Source organism: Lampetra planeri, chromosome 56 (genome assembly GCF_965212315.1).
Source record: "Lampetra planeri chromosome 56, kcLamPlan1.2.h2, whole genome shotgun sequence".
In the NCBI taxonomy this organism is placed as follows: domain Eukaryota; kingdom Metazoa; phylum Chordata; class Hyperoartia; order Petromyzontiformes; family Petromyzontidae; genus Lampetra; species Lampetra planeri.
Genome location: NC_136162.1, coordinates 1834843 through 1856882, shown reverse-complemented (window position 1 = coordinate 1856882; position 22040 = coordinate 1834843). Strand labels below are relative to the sequence as shown.

General features: G+C 54.0%; 1 protein-coding gene across 3 annotated transcripts in view; it reads right to left on the bottom strand.

The window, feature by feature from the left end:
• Positions 1-1539: 1539 nt before the first annotated feature.
• The window catches only part of ATP11B (ATPase phospholipid transporting 11B (putative)), a 41687-nt gene continuing 21186 nt past the window's right edge, over positions 1540-22040 (bottom strand). The window contains exons 17-30 of one of the 3 annotated variants that reach the window (XM_078618047.1): positions 21594-21697; positions 20710-20891; positions 20362-20565; positions 19821-19974; positions 17598-17700; positions 16646-16791; positions 16423-16482; positions 16066-16193; positions 15481-15619; positions 14774-14839; positions 14328-14431; positions 13855-14020; positions 12318-12453; positions 8325-8414 (exon numbers count right to left, since the gene is read on the bottom strand). In XM_078618047.1, coding sequence (XP_078474173.1) covers positions 12337-12453; positions 13855-14020; positions 14328-14431; positions 14774-14839; positions 15481-15619; positions 16066-16193; positions 16423-16482; positions 16646-16791; positions 17598-17700; positions 19821-19974; positions 20362-20565; positions 20710-20891; positions 21594-21697 — 1673 coding nt within the window. In that variant the 3' untranslated portion in view covers positions 8325-8414; positions 12318-12336. Of the gene's footprint in view, positions 8675-12317; positions 12454-13854; positions 14021-14327; positions 14432-14773; positions 14840-15480; positions 15620-16065; positions 16194-16422; positions 16483-16645; positions 16792-17597; positions 17701-19820; positions 19975-20361; positions 20566-20709; positions 20892-21593; positions 21698-22040 lie in introns of all 3 variants that reach the window. The other 2 variants (XM_078618046.1, XM_078618048.1) reach the window with 2 other exon arrangements.

Genomic DNA, 22040 nt, shown 5'->3' with positions numbered 1-22040 from the left:
ACCAGTCACACACACACAGTACAGGAGCTCACCAGACACACACACACAGTACAGGAGCTTACCAGACACACACACACAGTACAGGAGCTTACCAGTCACACACACACAGTACAGGAGCTCACCAGACACACACACACAGTACAGGAGCTCACCAGACACACACACACAGTACAGGAGCTCACCAGTCACACACACACAGTACAGGAGCTTACCAGTCACACACACACAGTACAGGAGCTCACCAGACACACACACACACAGTACAGGAGCTTACCAGTCACACACACACACAGTACAGGAGCTTACCAGACACACACACAGTACAAGAGCTTACCAGACACACACACAGTACAGGAGCTCACCAGAGACACAGTACAGGAGCTTACCAGACACACACACACACAGTACAGGAGCTTACCAGACACACACACAGTACAGAAGCTTACCAGACACACACACACAGTACAGGAGCTTACCAGTCACACACACACAGTACAGGAGCTTACCAGACACACACACACAGTACAGGAGCTTACCAGTCACACACACACAGTGCAGGAGCTCACCAGAGACACAGTACAGGAGCTCACCACACACACATACAGTACAGGAGCTCACCAGACACACACACACACACACAGTACAGGAACTTACCAGTCACACACAGTACAGGAGCTTACAAGTGTATTCAAGCTCGTTGAGACGACTTCTGGAATCCGTCTTTTATTCAACTTATGTTAGTTACTTCACGCTGCTGATAGGCAGCGTGAGGACAGATAAACAGAGAGAGATGCACTGCCACGTGGCAAGTCGGAGCCCCGCTCCCGCGTGGCCCCCTTCCTCTGTTAGTTCCCGTTCTGACCACGTGTCGTTCGTCTCCACCCCTATTTAATACCCGGGTCACGTGGTACGTTTCCGCCAATCCTCGTTAGCCTGCATAGAATCTTCCAGGCTCCCTCGTCAGCTCTCGGGACCACGCCCCTGACTCATCTCCCCATTGGCTGTGGCCAAAGCCAGCAGAACCAATCCTTATAGCTGTCACCTTTCCATCACGTCAGGACCATGCCCCCAGGCTTCCCCCCATTGGCTGTAAACCAGGACCGGCAGAGCCAATCACCATGACGAGTTGTGATACGTCAGTGAGCCGGATATATCCTCATATTACACAAGTTTAATCGATAGGCAGGTCGGGTGTGGTGGGGTACAGTGTGGATTACTTCTCACCACTTCCGAGATGTCTAGCCAGCGTGAAAGAGTAGACCAAGAGCAATGGGTCACGGGGCTCTTTCGAGTTCCCTCCCATGGGAAGGCACCGTCCAGCAGCAGTGACGTGAGCAGGGGCTTGCAGGGCTGCACCCTGATCGAGTCACTGTCGACGTGACGGCGACCCGTCGCTTGGCGGCACTAACAAAGTACACGCGAATGTTACTTTCGGCAAGCGGAGCTTCGAGGCGGAACCAATGAGAGGAGGCAACACAACTATCACCGTCACCGGTGGTGGACGGTCACGTGCCCAATAGAGGAGTCCAAACATTCGCATCTGGTCAACAGTTTAACATTTTATTGCATTATTTTCAAGTTATCGCAGAACAGATATAAAAGATAAACGCATGTGCACGGGGTAAAAGTAATCAGCATTCAATGGACTTTCACGGACAAACTTATACAATTCCTTCATATCGTTGACCAAGTCTCTTAATTCTTTTACACAAGACACTTCTATTTTGTAAAAACTAGAGCTGGGGTAGAACTAAACAGATGATGCACCACAAGGGCAGTTCAACAGTGGACTTTCACTTTGAAGGACTCCTGAAGTATTTGGCTTTTGGAACATGTTTTGATTGTATTGCTTATTGTATAACGAATACAAAAGTACCACAAACCCGCCACGCCAGTGCAATTTGTTACACGTAGAGCTCCCGTACGCGTGCTTTGAACATATAAATAAAATAACGATATTTAGAACAGGTTTTTTTTGGGGGGGGGGTGTAAATGTATAAATATATATCAGGTGCAAAGGAAGAAGGTAAGCCACTTAGCCTCGGCAGGAAATCAATAACAACGCAGAGAGGTGAGAGGTTTAAAATGCAATGGGATCTGTCCACATGCGAGTGAGCACCGCTGTAGTTGGGCAACAACAAATCACGCAACAAGAAAACAACGGCAGAGTTCACAAACGTGGAGCTCGTGATGAAAGAGGTCACCCCGGATCGCTGAGCGGGTCGATGCTGGAAAGTGAGTCCGTCGCCACTTTTCCATATATAAGCGATTTAGTTGCATGCAACAGCGTTGCGCAAATTATCGCCCAGGTGTGGATCCGGCTGAACAACTCTGAGACTCAGGAGACGGCGCAACAATGTCAAACAACGTGCCTGTACGTTAAACTTCTTTCTCACCGTACGTAGCCAACTGTGCGAATCGGAAGTCTACGTACGCACAGGAAATGGAACGCATCATGCAGATTCAAGCGCGGCTTCAAAGACAGGAGCATGAATATTTGTGATAAGCAGCGCTGGTACAACATAGGAGGTACAACCCGGAGCACCCCGGTGTGGACTTCGGGGTCAACAAAACGAGTCCCAACGTCCTCACACGCAGGCATCCTGGAGCTCGATCAGAGAGTAAAACCATGCCAACTTGCGACACAGGCCACACCTGTCCACGATTGGTCTAACACACGGACATTCTATCGGGCAGCTGACACAGTCCAGGCGTGTGACTCACAATTGCAAAAGTTGAATTTCACGTTGCGAGGTCTCGGCCAGAATAATGTGGAATTTCCACTGCCAAGCTCGGGGTGCCAAAAGAGCCGAGCGCTGTCCCGGGCACCCGATTGGCTGTGGCGTTTGGGAGGCATCGCACCCAGCCGCCAACAACGCCGCTACCAAACTACGGCGCACCACATCCAGTACCGCCTCCCGCAGTCTCCCTCTCGCTGCCTGCCTGTTATTGGCTACGAGTCAAGTGCCACCAACTCCAGCCTACAAGCAACCCAGAACATATTTAGTGAGACATTAAGCCCCGGATGTCATAGACTGAAATGACAAAGATGCCAAGAAGGTGAGGCGATGGACAGACAAGAGCGGAAGGATGTAAAGATGAGGGAGTGAGCGATGCGAGAAAGAGGCCGGTGTTTGACTCCAGCTGGCACCCATCGCTCAGAAGAGACCACAGCAGAAGAGGGACGCGTGCAAACGTCGTCCATGAGGCTGAAGGGAAGATGGGAGAACAGACATCCATACAAGAGAGAAGAGCATCAACATGGGTCCATGACGAGCCATGGCAAACACCGACACTTCACAACATTCAGCACTCAACTGTCCACACTTTTGCAGGAAGGGAATTATTTCTCTGCTGTAGTCTGCAAATGTTTGGATCCCAGGCTGCATTTTGTTCTTATTCTCAAAATTTAAATTGCCCACAAGCAAATTACGGAAAACGCACCCGATCTCATCAGACCTCTGAAGCTGAGGAGGGTTGACCCTGGATAGTGCTTGGATGGGTGACTACTGTGTGCATAAACAGTTGTTATAGGCTGCTGCAGAAATACGTGGTGGGCAGCAGACAGTAGTACAGCAACACTCACGGTTGTCCAAGAGGTTGTTTTGGGGTAGATCGCGTACAAAAGTGTCGTTAAACCGACAGCCAATTATTAAGGTTTGTCACGGAAACAAAACATGTCAATTCGTTACTAGTAGAACGCACTGGTGTGTTGGAGAGTAAATCCAGTGTAAATGTTGCGGGTTTAAACCTTACTAATTTAATGCGTCAGGCGGTGGCGGGTTTAACGACACATTTATATTTACGCGATCTAAACCAAAACACCCTCTATTATGGATATTGGTCACGAAAACATACGTGTAAAATTCACTGTTGTATCGTACTTCTATGCTCCCACGTCTATGTTTCCCGCTTTCATCAATCCACACCGAGCAGCATGGTGAAGTATGGTCAAATACACTCAACCGCCACAGCGTGTGGGGGGGGGGGGGCTTCACCCGCAGTGGATTCACAAATGGGCTCCACATGATCCAGTGATCAGACTGAACACGACTGCCAGCAGACAGCGCGTGTGTGCTCAGCGCCATGCTGCGAGGTGCCTCATGCTGCAAATGAAGGCGGTTCTCCTCCCGGTGTTTTGAGGCCTTTCGTGTGGAATGGAGCGGGGGGTGCAACGCAACGACTGCTTGTACGAAACAACTCAATGGTTCAGAGTGTGCCCCTATTGGTTGACCTTTCATCCGGGCAAAAACGGAAAGGTCTTTGTGACTTTCAGGCGAGTGCTGCTACATAGCGATGTTTGGCCACTTCTGTTTGGCAACCTTCAATTTCATGCGGTAGGAAAAAAGGAGAACCCAGAGAAGGTCCATGCTTATGAAACTCCCAAAGCTCTGCACAGATAGATTTAAGAACGTATTGGTGGACTGATAAATCTTGGCCACCTGACAGCCCATGCCTACAACAGCTGGCATTCTAAAGGAGTCTCCCACCCAAGTTTTAACCAGGCTAATTTTTTGCTTAGCTTCCAAAAATCTGGCGAGACCGGGCACATTCAGGGTAATCTGGTTGTTGCTGTGGCATATGAAGAGGGGGCCGGTGTGTGGTTTAGTCAGGGACTGTGGCGGTTCAGGGTGTTTGTGACAAGGCAGTATCACTCTGGCAGAGTGGGTGGCTCTGTGTGCGAGTTCTGTGTAATGCTCACGAATTACTCATTCGAAGAAAATCAGCGGCTCTACAGTTATTAACAGCACCGCCAATTCCAAACCCAATGCAATCCGCTCTGTTGCCACGTTTTCTAATTTAAGTTTGCCGTCCCGTCTATGAAATGGGCAGGGCTGTATGAAATGGAGTGGTCCTCTGTTTTTTTTCCCGCAAGGCGGATGTTCGCACACGGAGGGGACTACTCACCACGACTCGAGCGCTACCGGATAGCTCAGGTACCGCGGCTAGGGTTGCCACCTGTCCTGGTTATCTTAGGATTGAGCTTGCTGCGTAAAGAAACTCGCGATACACCACTCAAGACAACGCCCGATTGCAGTGCTGGGCGACATTCTCTTCTGCTTCCCAGGACACGTCCTGGTTGTTTGTACCGTGGGGGTGGCAACCCTCGTCACGGTGCCACTGCGACACCACCGGGCCGCATAAAAGACACGGGGGGGGGGGGGCGTCATAGATCAGAGGCGAAAAACCAAAACGCTTCCCCCCCTCCCAGAGGCGGCTGTGGAAACCCCCAACCGCGAGAGTTTGCGCGCCGGATCTAAGGCCAAAGGCGCACGCCGCTTCTTCCAGTGTGACGCTGACGAGGCGTTGCCAGTGACGGAGCCGCCCCATCGTTTGGCCGGGGCGTCTCAAGAGAACGTTTAACAAGCTACAGAATTCAGAATCGTTATTTATCCTCGAAGAATCCGATGAGCTATGAAGCTTTTTCACAGATGTCCAGACTTGCATCTCGTCTCATCTAAAATATTTGAAAGGGCACCTCCAGTGGCAGCTGTCCCTGTGTGGCACATGGCGACTCAGCGCCGAGCCAATAATCACCGGGCAATCGTCTCCCAGTCGAATCCCTCATTGAGCCACACGCGGACTGCTGTTTGCAAAAACCTGCCACGGGCCGTTCTACAAAACCTGGCGCAGACAATCCCTCAAATCCTACTGGGGCGGGGTTCATTCCTCAAGGTAAGTAAAATCAGTGCAGCGTGTCACAGATAAGATAACGGCGAACATAAACCGTAATACATTAACAATAAAAAGTGTAAAGTAATATTTTGCCATCGAAATTAAATATAACCCTGTTAAAGCATTACTCGCGAGAAATGTGGCATTTCAACATATGGAAAAATCGTTGTGACGTCGGCAGTTAAACACGCAATTGAAGGATGTTACTGAAATAATAAAGCGCTGTTGTTTTACGTTTAGTTCACACAACCAGGTGCTGGCATCCTGGGCTGTATTTGAAGCGCTATCACATGAGACGAGGTGCCGCCCATTGATGGCGAGGCCTTAGAATTAGGTGCCTGCCCATAGACTCGAACGTCTTCCTTCTCATGAACAAAACTTCAAACCCATGTCAGACAGTCCGGACAATGCAGCCTAGGTATCTGGAGCGTAGTGGTCATTTAAATAACCAGGTGAACACTCCTGCAGACCACAAGTGCATTATGCAAGAGACAATTGGATCTGGTTTTCTGGTGGCGTATTCCTTCAACATCCAACGACTAAAATCCCAAAGAAGTGAGATCAGCCAGGGGACACGAAGTCTCCCACTGTTACTCCCCCCACCCCTCCACCACATGGCAACACAAGAAGCTGCCACAGCCGACGGTCCGTTGCTCAACTCACAGGCCCGCGGGGTGCCGTACATCGTCTACCCTCAAGAGACTTACAGCCGCAGAGCAGGAGGGCTCAACGCCGCCGCTCGCTACACCGCGTTCCGGGGGGCGGCCTCGGGGACCCCCAAAGTCCATCTGCTGCTGCCGCCGCTGCTGCAAGAAGGCACAGCCACGGGTCACCCATCCGTGGGAGGGGCGAATGCTGGGTGGGAGAAACTCGGGTGTGGGAGGGGCTTACGAGCTGTGGGGAGGGGCTAAGACTGGTGGGAGGGACTCAGGTGTGGGAGGGGCTTAAACGCTGTAGGGGAGGGGCTAAGGCTGGGTGGGACTCAGATGTGGGAGGGGCTTACGAGCTGTGGGGAGGGGCTAAGGCTGGGTCGGACTCAGGTGTGGGAGGGGCTTACGAGCTGTGGGGAGGGGCTAAGGCTGGGTGGGAGGAACTCGGGTGTGGGAGGGGCTTACGAGCTGTGGGGGAGGGGCTCGGAAGCTCGAGAGGAGGGGAGTTGGGGCCGTGGTGCAGCTGACGAGGAGTCTGGTCTGGTGGTTCAAGCCTCCAACGGGGACGAGTGCCGGAGAACCTCGGAGATAGCACACGACTCCCCGTCGTTATGTGTTTGTTGGCTGGGCTGGGGTCTGATCGGGGCCAGGGGGGTCGACCCTCGAGATTCAGACGGAGGAAACGGGGCTCTCGAAGGACACGGGACAAGCATGGCGAGAGAGGCGCTTTTAGGGGTTAAAGGTGCAGGATTTGGAGGAGGCGACGTCACCCACAAGGGCAAGTGGGGCCTACAAAAGGCGTTAAGGATTGAAGAGTGCACTTTCACAAAGGCGATGACTTCAGTTGTAAATGCATCCACATATCTCGCAAACAACAAATGACATTGGGCGCGCATATTCTCAGCGAACCCTGTAAACCGTGGCGAACGCCAACGAGCGCACGGTCTGGCCGGGACTGGCGGGGAAGCAGCCCCGCTGCACACCTCCTCCTCCTCCTGGAGCGGTGGGCGGCGGCCAGCCCCATGGAACGACCGGCACTTGAGAAGGCCTTGGATCCAGCAGTGGATTTGACAATGCTGAAAAGTATTGTTTGGTTTAAACGTTTTGTTGTCCTTCCCCTGCACCTCCAATTAGCATGGTTGGCTACGTACGGTGCAAAAGAAGTTCAATATACATAAATATGACTGAGCCCTATTTGTCAACATACTTTCAGGAACCTGATTTACTTGACCCCAAGCAGCCCAAACATTAAGTGGCTAGCCCTACAAATTAATCCTGGTGTATGAATGACTGATCCCAGAGGCACTGTGGGCTACATGAGGACACAGTTAAAACGTTTTTTAAACAAAAGCACGAGCAGCAGTGCAGAGCCGTGCATTTGGGCGGCAAGGCCTTTTGGGAACCATACCAGAGAGGGCAACGTTCTGCGCGAGTGAACACAAGTTGCATCAGCTGCACAGTTCCCCAGTCCTACCTCAGCGACAATTCAAACCGGCCATCGACAGACCCAACATGTTTCGGCTCACTCGGAACACTGAAGTTAAACAAAGGCTTCTTTAGGCCCAACTGCAAGAGGTATTAAGTAGTGCCCCCTCCGTCATTAAGCCTCGAGTCTGTGAGAGCCTGCAGTGAGCAGGGCTGGAGTGGAGGCCGTGGGACGAGCCGGGCGTGGCGACGCCACGACTCGCTCTGGGACTCCGGTCAGTCTCAGGTTCGGGTCGGCGCACGAGGCGCCGTGGTCATCCCAGCGGCTAGACTCGGCTTCACGGTGGCCAGGGGGGGTCCGGGGTGGGGGGGGGGGTGGAAATTGAGGTGAATGGACGGGGCCCCGCGTCGTCACACTTGAGTCACGTCCGACAGGACCTCTGCGTCCACCAGGAACACGTGCCCGTTGTCTAGCGACGCCGCCGCTGCCGCAGCCGCCATGCCGGACCTGGAGGTCGGTGAGCGCTTGCCTCTCCCTCCTGCTCCTCCTCCCGAAGCGCCGCCTCCCGCGCCGTACATTCTCCTGCGGAGGTGTCGCGCCATCTCAGCGAGTGGCGTGCTCTCCGAGACGCTGGCCCCGCGGCGCCCCACGCTCACGGCCTCCTGCAGGGGGCACCGGGGGTGGCGATGGCGCAAGGAGGCGACGATGGGTGGGTGGGGCGGCGATGGGTGAGCGGGGTGGTGGCGAGAGTGGCGTGTGACGGTGCGCCAGGGGTGGTGATGGTAAGTGAGCGGAGTGGTTACGGTGCAGATCGAGTGGTGACGATTGGTGGGATCGAGTGAGAGATTGAACGATGGTGCGTGGTAATCAGTTACGGTGTGTGGTGTTGGATTATGGTGTTGAATGATGGTGGTGTTGAATGCTGGTGGTGTTGAGTGACGGCGATGTTGAGTGACGGCGTCAGACAGTGGCGAGGTTGCGGCACGGAGGAGACGGTTTGAAAAGCACCGTGGGAATTGGGAGGTCACGAGTGGGTGGGCGGGTGGGTGGGTGGGGGAGAGAGCAGACACAGCGAGGTCAGTGTCATGGCCTGCCTTGGCTCACACACAGAGACCTACCCGGGCACTTTGTCCACACGAGACACTCAACAGACAGCCAAGTTCATATGTAAGTTGTGTCCACTAAACGGCTGGGAAAACAATTATTTACAGAGTGAAGCCACAGCACGCGTGTGTACGGCACGTACGCATCTGTCATCGCCCTCTACGGGCGTTAATATTCTACGTTCCCACAGAGACCTTGCCTTTAAACATATTCTCTATTTGCCACGTTAACCTCTCTGCTACCAATGACGCAACGACACGGGAATTACACTCTTAGCAGTGCTGCCATGCAAGCATGTCTGAACTCCTGTACACAGAGACACATATTGTAACTGTGCTCGTGAAGCAATGGTCAAAAGGTTTTGATATTTTACAAAAATAAATTAGCATTGTTCGTCTTATTATTTTATACTTCATGGGACCTCCTTTGCCACTACCAAAATATAAACCACATTCACCGTTCACATCAATACAAAGTTAATCAACACCACCTGACTCTTAACATAAAACCAATTTCAGCGACCCTCGTGCATCGTCACGACCAGCAAACCATGCAGACAGCGTAAAGAGAGCGCGCGTTAGTTCTGTAGCACAGAGCAAGCACACGACAAACTTACTTAAACAGATGCAGGGCCCATGCAATACCCACACACGAGCGCACACAGCCCGTGAGCTAAGGGGGTTGTGGTTGGTCCCACCAGGAGTGGCCAATACTACCAGCATCCACCATGGTGGGCAAGGTCCACCATGGGCGGAGAGCTGACACTCCATCTTTTTATATATGCACTTCCTCTATGTTCATATTCCACAGTTCCATATCACAGTGGCTTTTTTTCAAAATTATATTCTCGATCAAACAAATTAAGGCATCCTTCTTTAATTATCTTTTTCTCATACAAAGCTACCACGGTGCCCTTGCTATCAGACACCTGTGTGTCACAGAGCTCAAATGCTTTGTGAAAATCCCTGGGAGCATCTCCCACCCTGGCTGGTACCGATTGCCCATTTTCAGGCCAATGGCTCAAGGACCCAACCGACCCCCCACTCCACCGCCATGCTCATGCTTCAAAGGCATTCCCATGCAAGAGTCGCCCAGCAAAGGCAGCGAGTGTCCCAAGCCCACCCAGCACAAAGGCGACAGAACAGTGGAGCGACAAAAACTCCACTCCTTTGTCTGAGCACACCCGGCCCGCGGCTCAACATGAGCCAATCAGACGCACGCGCTCCTCTACGTTTTGAAATCAGGCTCTGGGTCCAGAGATTCATTTCCTACTGAATATGTCACAGGCCGTTTTTTCGAAAATGGCATAGGTGGTACATGAATGGCGGTAGCCACAGCCCAAGCGAGAGGTGGTAAACTGGATGTGGTGTGCCAGGTGCGGAAATAGTTTCTGGATCACTGGTAGACTGGAGTGGGTGGCACATTGCGTGGCAAAAAAAAAAATCACCAAATCGCTGCGGGGGGTGGTGAACTGTTACACCGATACTCATTTTATTAATCCCCACAAGGATGATGAGCCGAGTTTAACCCAGGTAGGGGTTGGAACTCGCGAACTTCAGGTTGAGAGTCAAGTTCTCCAGCCAGAGTGTCACTCTTATCCACTCTGCTGGTGGGACCATGGCGAGGAAACAAGTGAGAGAAACGGACCGGGTGCCATCGCTGTTATACGTCTTCTCCTGCATTGCAGTCGAGGGTTCTTCATTAATTTATGGGTTTCCTTCTATCTTCGGTTTCTCACTCTACGCAATGTCTAGTTTCGCATTTATGTCATTTGGTAATTGTCAGTTCAGATGCAATCTTTTCTACGAAAATTAAACTGGATTCCAATTATTTCCTGTGTCCAGTGGCACAAAGGCATTGGTAATGATCCCCACCCGTTCTCCATTCAGGTTTGTGTAGCAGCCCGGTGACACTGCCAGTGTTTGTCTCGGTTCAGTTTCACTGGAATCGCTGCGTTTCACACGAGGCTCATTTTGCCACCAGTGAACATCAGGCGTGCGGGCGTACTGATCTCTGCGCGTCCACTCCCAGCTCAGGACTCCGATGTAAACTTCATCATCAAAGGGACCATTGGACTCCGGAACACGATGTTCAGGGGGACATACCGACTGCAAGGATTTACACAAAAACAGAAAGATTTAAAAAGTAACCTAAATATTTCCGTCCGCAGACAGAGCGACAAAATCATCTCATGTACAGGTACCATGGGAGGTGGCGGTGGCCTCAAAAGACCTTCATTCAGCAGTGACCAATTAATGCTATTGTTACTACGCTTGTTCACGATGGAGAGCCTCACTGAGTCTCAAGACTCTTTTTCAGGAGGGTCCTGCCAAGTTTTCGCAGTTGGGGGCAATGTCACCGTGTACGAAGCCAGAGACAATGTGTGGGTTTTAGTAACACTATGGAAAAAAAACTGGAGAACCACCCAGAGGAAACCCATGCAGAAACAGGGGAAGAGAGAGAGAGAGTCGGGGACTGAACCCAGGCCAGACTTGCAATCGCCGCTGGTTTGGTCAGTGACGTCGGGAACGCGAACGCTGGGCGTTACAAAACACTGGTTGACATGGATTCCCAAGCTCAAAATACACGCAACAAATGTGACGGGGGTGAGACTTGATTTTTTTACAATGTAGATAAACGATATAATAATGCAGTAGTCGCTAACTCTCAAAGGCAGAACAACTCAGAGGAGCCAGGAGAAACCACAGATAAGCAGGAAGGCAGCAGCAAGCACGCGGGCCAACAACTGTCCAAGCCCCGTGGTCCCCTATATCTTCAGGTGTTTTCAGACGATTAATCAGAGTTTGACATGTGGAAGGAAACCAGAGCACCTGAAGAAACCCCACGTGTGCGAGGGGGCAACACTCTAACCCGCACTGACCGAACAGATCGAGTCCACATGTTTGCTGTACCGCCTTCTCCTGGCGAGCTAGGGTACGGCACTGCAACGCCCACGCAGTTTCACAACATTTGTGTGATCCACCAACCCTCCTCGCCTCCACAGTGCTGGTTTACAGGCATGCGTAGCCGCCACCAACACCCGGCTAAATTGTATGCAAATATGACAGTTAAATTAATGGGGGGGCGAGGAATAAAATTGTAATAACCGATTCTGAAATTGATTTGTGGTTTAAAATCATCACAATTCACGAAATGGCTAAAAAGGGTAAGGGGGTGAATTGTTGCATGCCTGCTAATCACGTGACCATGTACAGCCAACCACAACCTTGCGCTGCCCAGCTGATAACAAAGCCAGAATTTACAATTCCAGGTTTTTCTAGACAAGAGAAAAAGAATCCATGATACCAATGCAGCTTGGAAAACCCCACACAAGCACAGCACGGAGCAGAGCAGCGAGGGAGTTGGTAGGAGGCGAGGGAACACACTGCAAGCTGCAAGGCGGCCAGCGTGCGTGCCAATGTTCCCGTGGGTTCTCGTGCAGCTGCGTGCACCCTCCCCACCCCATAAGCGAACGGGCCTTTACGTGGCAGCGTGCGCAGGGCCGGCCAGCAGGGGCCTCGCGGCCACCTCTCCGTCCGGCGGGCCGCGCTCCTCGCCCGCCAGCACCCCCCGTACGCACGGGGGGTCTTCCTCCTTCTGCAACGGCACGGGGGGGCGGGGTGCACGGGCAGGCGCGCGGTGCACACGCTGGCGTGGCGGCGGCACCGTGGCGGCGGCGGCGCAGTGGCGGCGCAGTCCCGGCTGCGCGCGTTCACGCGGCGTGCGCAATGACGTCGTGGCGAAGCGACAAGGAAGCAGACACATGGGAGAGGTGGACAACAAGAGGCGGAGGTGGGCAACGGTGCCCCTCTGCCAGGGACCTTCAAGCAGCGGCCCGCGGAAACACGTCTGTACTGTACGACCACGGCTAACATCAGTCGCGAATGGTGTCCGAAAACGATCCTGCTCACCCCCTTCACCAACCTGCACGGAGGACCAGCTTGGTGAAATATGGTTGAGCAACCCCCCAAAAGACCTAAACGTACCGCCGATTAGCACAGTTGGCTACATACAGTGCAAAAGAAGTTCAACATACATACAAACGGCGCGAGGCCTTCATCCAGCAGTGTGTTGTCTGTCTAGTGTCTGTTGTCTATTCATCTGGTTGGCCTGTCTCGTACACACTGTTCACTTTGAGACAAGGTGACACCACAGTCGTTATCGTTCGCATTACAGCGGACGATAACGCTGATAACAATTAAATATACTCATGGCTGGTGGGGGGCTTCGCGATTCGGCCCCCGGCCTCGGAGTAAATTGGCTCCAAGTGCGATACCGCCCCACTGGGCCACGCGGCCGCCCCCCCCTGGTCGTATTTCACTGCTTGCTTCAATAGGGGACACGGGCTGCACACGGTGGATTTTAGCGGCACAGGGAAGAGAGGAGATACAGATAGCAACAGGGCAGCACTCACGCCACAAGGGCAAACGAAAAACACAGAGACGCCCGCACAGCGGCGCACGCGAGATTCGATGTCTCCATGCTGCCTCTCCTTGTCTGCCGTTCTCTCTCTTTCCACACCACAGGTTCTCTCTCTCTCGTGTAACATTTGCCCTTCTACCTCCACGTTAGACCCTTCAAGTCGATTCACCGGCTCCAGGCTTCACACGAGGCCTACCCGGCAAAGTCGCTTGGAGCCGGACTCAGCGAGAGAGAGCGCGAGGTTACCACTCGCGAAGTGGATGGACGCGAGCGACGACCCCGTGCCAACGGAGGCATCGGATTTCCACGCGCTTGGCTAACGGCAACCTGCATTCTCTCACTTTTGGACATTAATTTTCTGAAATGTATAAATAAATGCGTCTTTAGTGTTTTTATTATATATATTATTTATTTTGTACCCCCCATCTGCCTTAGTCCACGACTTGCCACGGCCTCTATACCATCGTCGCCCCTCTCTCCCTTTCCCCTGTCCCCTATTCAGGTCTCTCTCATCACCCCCCCCGCTCTCCCATCCACGTTCGTGCATGTACGTGTGCGTGTGTGCCTGCGTAATACCTGCAAGAGCTGCGTGGCTGTGGGCCACAGAGTCCTCCACACCGTCTGCTTGAGCAGGTCGGGCAGGAGGCTCACAGTGACGAGCAACATGATGCCAAGCCACGCGGGGCCACTCGACAGCAGCTGCATGAACACAAAGTACATGTCCTGCGCCCGCAGGAACGGCCTGCACGCGCAGAGAGAGCGTTCACGCACACGGTAAATACGCACGCACGCACATGTGAACACAAAGTACATGTTCCGCACACACATATAGGCATCTACGGAGACGCGTCATTAACAACAATGCAACCCACACGTTTATACGCAGATATCACTGATAACACAACACACATGCACACATGCCACCTCGCTGGGTATTAGCCACCCGGCGCTCCCCTCGTTGTTTTGTGCGCCACCCCTCCAACCTCCGCTGTTGTTGGAGGGCCTCCTCTACACTCACACACACACACAATCACATGCACCCCTCTCACCAGATGATGCCACTATAGAAGAGCGAGAAGAGGATGTAGAAGCCCAGGGAGCCCCAAGTCACCAGGTGATTCATCCACGTCCAGTACCGCGTGTCGAGGGCCAGCTGCACCACCACACACACCACGCACACACAGGTACATGCACACACACACAAAAACACAGACATGCACGCACGCCCCCACAAAACACATATATACACAAACACATAGACACAAAGGCAGGCTTTTGGGGCTGTGAGGACTTATGAAGGCCACTACTTAGACGTATATATAAACACACAAATACAAAGACACACTCATACGTACACAAACACAACATCAATGCCACCGTCATCAATGTTAACACTTACGCATGCAACTTTACCATAGAAATTGCACCATGGAGGGATTGGGAAGGGGAGGGGTTGGGGAGTGAGGGGGGAGGGAGGGAGCGAGAGGGGGCTCACCTTGAGGTTCACCGTGAACACCAACACGGTGAAGATCATCGTCCCCAGGGTCCAGTTCCCGAACATCTATTGAGGGAGACACCGGCGCTCGTCTCAGGGTCCCCCCACACAGCGGCCTGGGGAAGGCCTCGGTCTGTGGGTCACCGCGCGTGGCGGAGCTTCTGGTAAAATCCCCGTGATCTCAGTTTCAACGCGCGAGATCCTCGCATCCCTCCACTGGCCTCTCTGCGAGTGTCAACCAGAGGCCCCACTACGAAGTGTCTCTCCTTGGCACTTTGTTGAAGGACCCAGTCAACCTTCGCCCGAGACTCCGACCCCCCACCAAGGCCCAATCCTAACTCAACGCTGCTCATACTCCCAGGGTACACGCAGAGCGCCAACTCACCTGGTGCTTGTTTGGATTGTAGGCCTTTCATCAGCAAGCATGAGAAACACAAGGAGGAGGAGAAGGCGGAAGAGGAACGCGGAGTGAGAGCGAGTGAGAGAAGAGCCGTGAAGGCAAGTGAGCTCAGCGGCAAGAGAAGGAAGTCTGTAAGCGAGGAGGGAAGTGCGAGACGAGGCCAGGAACGCGGACACGCCGCCACCTTGCTGCACGAACGCCGCGGGAGCCCCACACTCGTCCCTCCCACCCCTCCGCCGCTGGCTCACGTTGCCGGAGGAGCGAGCGGCGGCGAGCAAAGTCGCGAGCGCCGGCGCCTGTCGCTCACCTGCCCGTTGCTGGAGAGCGAAGTGTGGTGGCCGAAGAGGAGGAAGACTCCAAAGTAAAAGACGAGGCCGTCGAAGACGCCGAGCACCGTCCAATAGATGAAGGGCCGCACGCCCAGCAGTGAGTTGCGGCTCACGTCCCTGCGGGAGACACAGAACCGGCCACACCGCTTCACAGGGGAGCTCCAGTGAAGAGAAATAGTCATGATGGTTGACGACTCGGGGAGGGCCCTTCTGTTCACGACTGATGATGAAATAATTATAAACAACCCTTTGTCAAACCACAGCTGGATCAAGCTCTCTCTTTGTCGTGTCCATCGTGAGGGCTATTATACCATACCTTCACCACGCTGGCCAGTGAGGGTTAGCAAAGAGGGATGGGTGGCACAGGACCATTTCAGGTATCGCTCGCCACTAATGTTGACTGTGAGCGGAAATCCAATTCAAGATGCCCGAGTTTTCGAGTAGCGCGGCGCCAACCACTCTGCACTCAACAACAGAGCCCCAAGCTGCGGTTGAAACGTGGAGCGAAATTGAACGGCACCAGGAGCGCGACGCGCGATTGTTTGTGGCAGCGCTGCGCTCACCGGTAGAGCGCCGGTGTGTTCATGAGCATGTCGGGCTTGACGTGCTGCTCCACGAGGCTGTAGAGCAGGACGGGCAGCGAGGTGAAGCAGATGTTGTAGAGCGTGAGGTAGGCGCTGTCGTACAGCGTCTGCGGGGCGGCACGCACGGCAGCACCAAAGCTCCACATTTGGATACTTTATTCATTCCCAGAAAACTACTCCATTGTGAGTATGCATTACAATCGTGGCCCCCTACTGTCCAAGATTGGCAGGACCCTCTAGAAGAATAGTCAAGACTGGCGGGACCTGGGTAACCAAACGTACAGTAGTCATAACAAAAAAGATAGACGAGGCTGTGAGTGGCGACGGAGGCATCACCTGTTGGGAGAAGCCACAGTAGAACTGGTAGAGAAACTGCGGCATGATGAAGCACACGTTCTGCAACAACAAGAAGACAGCGACACGAGCGGCGGCGATGAGTACGGCGAGAGGTAACCACGGCACCGCCGAGATCCAGGGTTCGAACTCAAGCTCTCGGGAGCGCCGGCTGGGCGCTCCGGCCGGCTCGGAGGTTGGAGAGACACGCAGAACGGTTGCTCACCTTGTAGAAGAAGTACTGCACGAGCTCGGCCACGCGGACGTAGTAGAAGTGTCCGTGCACAAGCAGCAGGCGTAGCAGGAAGCGGAAGCGCGCGATGGCGTAGTCGCTGTTCCTCACCGCTTGCCGGCCCTCCTTACCCATAATGCCTTGTGTCGCACAGGGGGTGGGGGGAGTGGCACAGAAGAGGCGCGATCGTTATCTTCATTGTCGTCGTCATTATAACCATCATCTTCGTATCATCACTGTCATCTTATGACATAGTAACTGTGCTTACCACTGTCATTAATATAACCATCATCATGATAACCATCACGTCAACATAATCAACATCATCCTCTCCATAAAGATACCGATCAATGTCATCGACACGCATGTGTGATGCATGCACGCATCATGAAACGCCGACTCCACGACATAACTTGTATTAAACCCACATTAACCGACGACTGAATTGCTTCCTTGTTTGAAAAATCTAATAACCAAACAAGCAGAGTAACAAGATTATCACGGGCGTCCCGTGGCTCCGGTGAGCACGAGGCGCGGAGTCTCGCGGCAATACAAGGGTCACAAGCAGCAGTGTGGCAGTGGTGGTGCAGTGGTAACACCTGCCTCTCACAGCAAGAAGAACCCGGGTTCAATCCCCGATCCTGGCCCCACTCTATGTGGAGTTGGGACGTTCTCCCCTCTTCTGCAATGGGTTTCCTCCGAGTTTTATGGTTTCCTCCCATAACTTAAAACATAACTGGAATTTGGCCAAACATCCCAATGCCGAAAATATTACCAGAAAATTACTAATTTGCATTGACACAGCTGCATTATCGGCCCTTCTACAAAAAATTGTCTCTGTTGTATGCATGCGTCTCCCCGTGTGTTCTCGTTTGACCCCGTGTCTCCCATGTCGCCCTGTTTATCCCCATGTGCCCCTGTGTCTCCTCGTGTCTCCGTGTCTCACCGATGCCCACGTGCGCCTCCTGGATCATGCTAACGTCGTTGGCTCCATCCCCAATGGCCAGGGTGATGGGGCTGCTGGACGATGTCTTTATCAGACGCACCACCTGCACCACCGCCACCACAATGACAAAGATCGACAAAGGCTGAACAGACTGTTGGGGCAAGTGCTGTTGGTGAGAACCTATAAAGGCCGGCACAGCACATAAGGGGGTGGGTGGCCAGCACCAAGCCCGGCCACCTTTGTCTCCCTAGCGGCAATGTTTACACATTGCACAAAATACTCATTTGAGGCCGAGTCAACCGAGGGAGGCCCAGGACCAGTTAAGATAATCGTCACCGGTGCTGGCCGTGAGCGGGACTCGAACTCGGGTCGCCAGGTGCAGAGCGTGGCGTGCCAACCGCTACACTCCTGCTTATATGCACACACGCGTACGCGTCTACAAACACCGACTTATACACACACACACACCAGAACATACACAAAGACCAACACACACACACGCACATACACAAAGACCAACACACGCACATACACAAAGACCAACACACACACACGCACATACACAAAGACCAACACACACACACGCACATACACAAAGACCAACACACACACACACGCACATACACAAAGACCAACACACACACACACACGCACATACACAAAGACCAACACACACGCACATACACAAAGACCAACACACACACGCACATACACAAAGACCAACACACGCACATACACAAAGACCAACACACGCACATACACAAAGACCAACACAACAACAACCGCCATTCGCCACTAAGTGGCGGTGACGTCACCACGACGCTTGTGCCAGGCCATGTGCACCTTGAGGCCACGTGAAGTGTCGAACGCCCGCTGGCAGGAGGTCACGGGGCAGACCCAGGTGCCACGGGTCGACTGACCGAGATGACCGAGATGACTGGCTGATGCACCACCTGTGCCCCCTACTGTACCAGCTTGCTGTGCTTTAGCCACCCGGCGCTCCGCTCGTTGTTGTGAGCGTCGCTCCTCCGCCCTCCGTTGTTGTTGGAGGGCGACTGCCTCCAACTGCCCAGTAGCGTCCTTCACGAGCCTCCTCCACTGAGGCCGATCTTGACACCGCTGGTACCAGTCATCGGCAAGTCCACTCAGCTCCACGTCCTCCTGTACCACATCACTCCATCTCTTCTCTAGCCCGTGCCGCGCCCGTTTAGCCCCCTCGATCCGGCCGAACAAAAGCTGTTTAGGCATGCGGTGGCTGGGCATGCGGGCTACATGACCCAGCCAACGCAGCCTTGCCTGCCGGAGGAGCTCACTGATGGGACTTTGCCCAGATCTTTCAAAGACTTGTGAGCTCCTCACACAATCCAGCCTGGTTAAACCCAGGATGGATCGTAGGCAGGCCAGCCTAAATGTTTCCAACCGGCGAAGATGCTCCACTAGGGGGGTCCACGTTTCGCAAGCGTAGAGAAGGGAGGGAATGACCGTGGCCGAGAAGACCTGAAGCTTCGTGCGGAGCGACAGACCAGGTAGCTTCCACACAGCGTTACGCAACCGATGAAAAGATATTGCCGCTCGACTGATTCGGAGTGAGACCTCTGCTGATAAACTGGAGCCGGTCATAAGCACACTGCCCAGGTATGGGAAACTCTCCACTCTCTCCACAACTGCCCCATCACCAATTGGGAGTTGTGGGGGTGGAGTGTCCGATGGTACAAAATACCCAGGGAGGTGCTTAGTTTTGGTGGGGCTGATGGTAAGGCCCCACCTCTTAGTGGCACGCTCCAGTCTCAGCAGCAGCGTCTCCAACTCCTCTTCCGAATGAGCAGCTATTACCAAATCATCGGCATACATAACGTGGTTGACCAATAGGGAGCCATCCCTTGATCGCACCCGGGCGTCGATCAGCCTCCCATTATATCTGTACCAAATGGAAATTCCCCCGGTACAGCTATTGAAGGCTTCACGAACTACGCAGTCGAAATAGATGTTAAATAATGTGGGAGCCAGAGGACATCCCTGTCGCACCCCAAGGTGTACAGGGAAAGACCAACACACACACACGCACATACACAAAGACCAACACACACGCACATACACAAAGACCAACACACACACACATACACAAAGACCAACACACACACACGCACATACACAAAGACCAACACACACACACATACACAAAGACCAACACACACACACGGCAGCGCCATCCGCTGCGCTCACCTTGGCCTTCTGCAGCGGCGCCATGCGGCAGCAAACAACAGCAACGCAGCTCTGGCAAACGGTCATGAAGAGTTCCTGGTGCTCACACAGCGCCAGCGACAGACTCGCACCGTCCACCACCAGCGCCTGCTGCGTCACGCCGTCCTCGTTCATCCTGCAGCGCAACAACATGGCACACACACACGCCCCGCTTCGTCACACCGTCCCTCCTTACCCTGCACCGCAACAAAGCAAAACGCGCGCGCACACCCGCTGCATCACACACAGCTGATGAAAGAAAGGAGAGTGGAACAATAACGGAACAGACAGGGATGGAACTCAGTCACGGCCCAAGAACGGGACGATGCACGGGATCCCTGATGGCGACGGCCGACAGCGCGGGGCTGGATGACTACCAACATATCGGGCGAGGTTGCTAGGAGACGGGAAGTGCGTGGAAAGAAACGCGTCCGGTTCCAACAAGAGAGGTAGACGGCCTGGCGCCCATAAACTGCGTGCGTGCATATGTGAACGCTCGCACGCGTGGACGCGGCGACCTCACCGCTTGAGCAGCTGCAGCAGCGTCTCGGCGCACTCCTCGGCCGAGGTCTGGACCGTGAGCTCCAGCACGGCCATGCCGCGCTGCAAGTGGCCGCACGAGTAGCTCACGTTGACGGCCGTCTCCTGCTTGTCACCCGTAAGCACCCACACCTTGATGCCCGCACGCCGGAGCCCCTCGATCGTCTCGGGCACCTCCTCCTGCAGCCTGCGAGTGGTGGGGGGGGGGGGGGGACAGGGGGTGGGGGCGGAGGGGGTGGCGCACCACATGTAAGGCATGCGGCGTGGCGGTGTGTGTGGTGAAAGACATGTAGTGCAGTACGTGTGGTTGGCCATGCCGACCCGCACGCACCGGTCCTCCACGCCGGTGGCCCCCAACAGGTGCAGGCCACTCTCGATGGCGTCGAAGGCGGCACGCGTCTCGTCGTCGCGGTTCTGTAGCGCCACGCGCGCCGCGTGCAGCCGCTGCTCCGTCTCCAAGTACTCCGCCCCGCTCAGAGCCTTGTAGGCAAGGCACAGAGTGCGCAGTCCTTCCTGCGTGACGGAAGTCGGGGAGAGCAAGGGGGCGCGCGTTCGCGGACGGCGTTAGAAGGCAAACCAGGAGAAGCGGCAGGGAGGCGGCTGGAGGGGGCTGACCTAAGCGCCCCTCTGTTAAATCCCTCCAGTCGAGTCTAAATAGGTTGCAACAATCTTTAAGCACGACTGCTTGCAATGATAGTAATGGCTGCATTTCATATTTTGTAACAACAGCAAAAACAAAGATCCCCCATATAGCCTTAATGGACTATTGGAGCAAGCGCCGTTAACATTGCCCCAAATCAAAAGACGTTAATCCGTGTTTTGATTTGTAGGCTTCGTGTGCTGATGGGGCTTGAGTTATCGCAGTGAGAGTGCACGTGTTCAGTCCCTCCCTTGTGTCCCGCGCGATGAATGGTAATGAAAGAATCAATGTCACGCTTAGTTGGTCAGAAAATAGCGTCAGTTGCGGTGCAGTGGCCAGCAGCTCAGCGGGCAGCAGCTCGGCAACGGAGCGGGCAGCTTGCAACCAAAGGTTTTGAGGTCGAATCCTGCTTGGGGGGAGGATTTGTGGGGAAGCCAAGAGAGGTTGTCCTGTGGATAGACTCGACCCCTTCATCGGAATGTGGAATTTGCACCGCTGGCTCCGTAGGGCAATAAATACGAGAGGAGCACTGCTGCCTCGATGGTCGTTGGAGCGTCACACGGGCCGGTCCATACCATGGCGAACTCGTCCACGTGATGCCGCGTGCGCTCCACCTCTCCCGACACGACCTTGGGCAGGATGGACGACTCGGCTCCCTTGGTGATGACGAGGACATCGCCTGTGGGAGACAGAGAGAGAGGTGTGTGACCAAGTTGCCCATGACCCATGCCCTCGCCAGCTAAGAGGCCCATTCGTGTGGAATACCGAGGTGATTGTCTGACCACCTCGTTTTCATATTCAAACCTAAAGACAAAGGTCCCCCGTATAACCTCCATAGATTATTGGGGGCAAGTGCCATAAGCGAGCGTGTATGAATGCCGGCACGGCACACAAGGGGGTGGGGGCAGCACCACAAACACATGTGCACACACACGTGCACACACACGTGCACACACACGTGCACACACGCGCACGCGCACACACACGTGCACACACGCGCACGCGCGCACACACGCGCACGC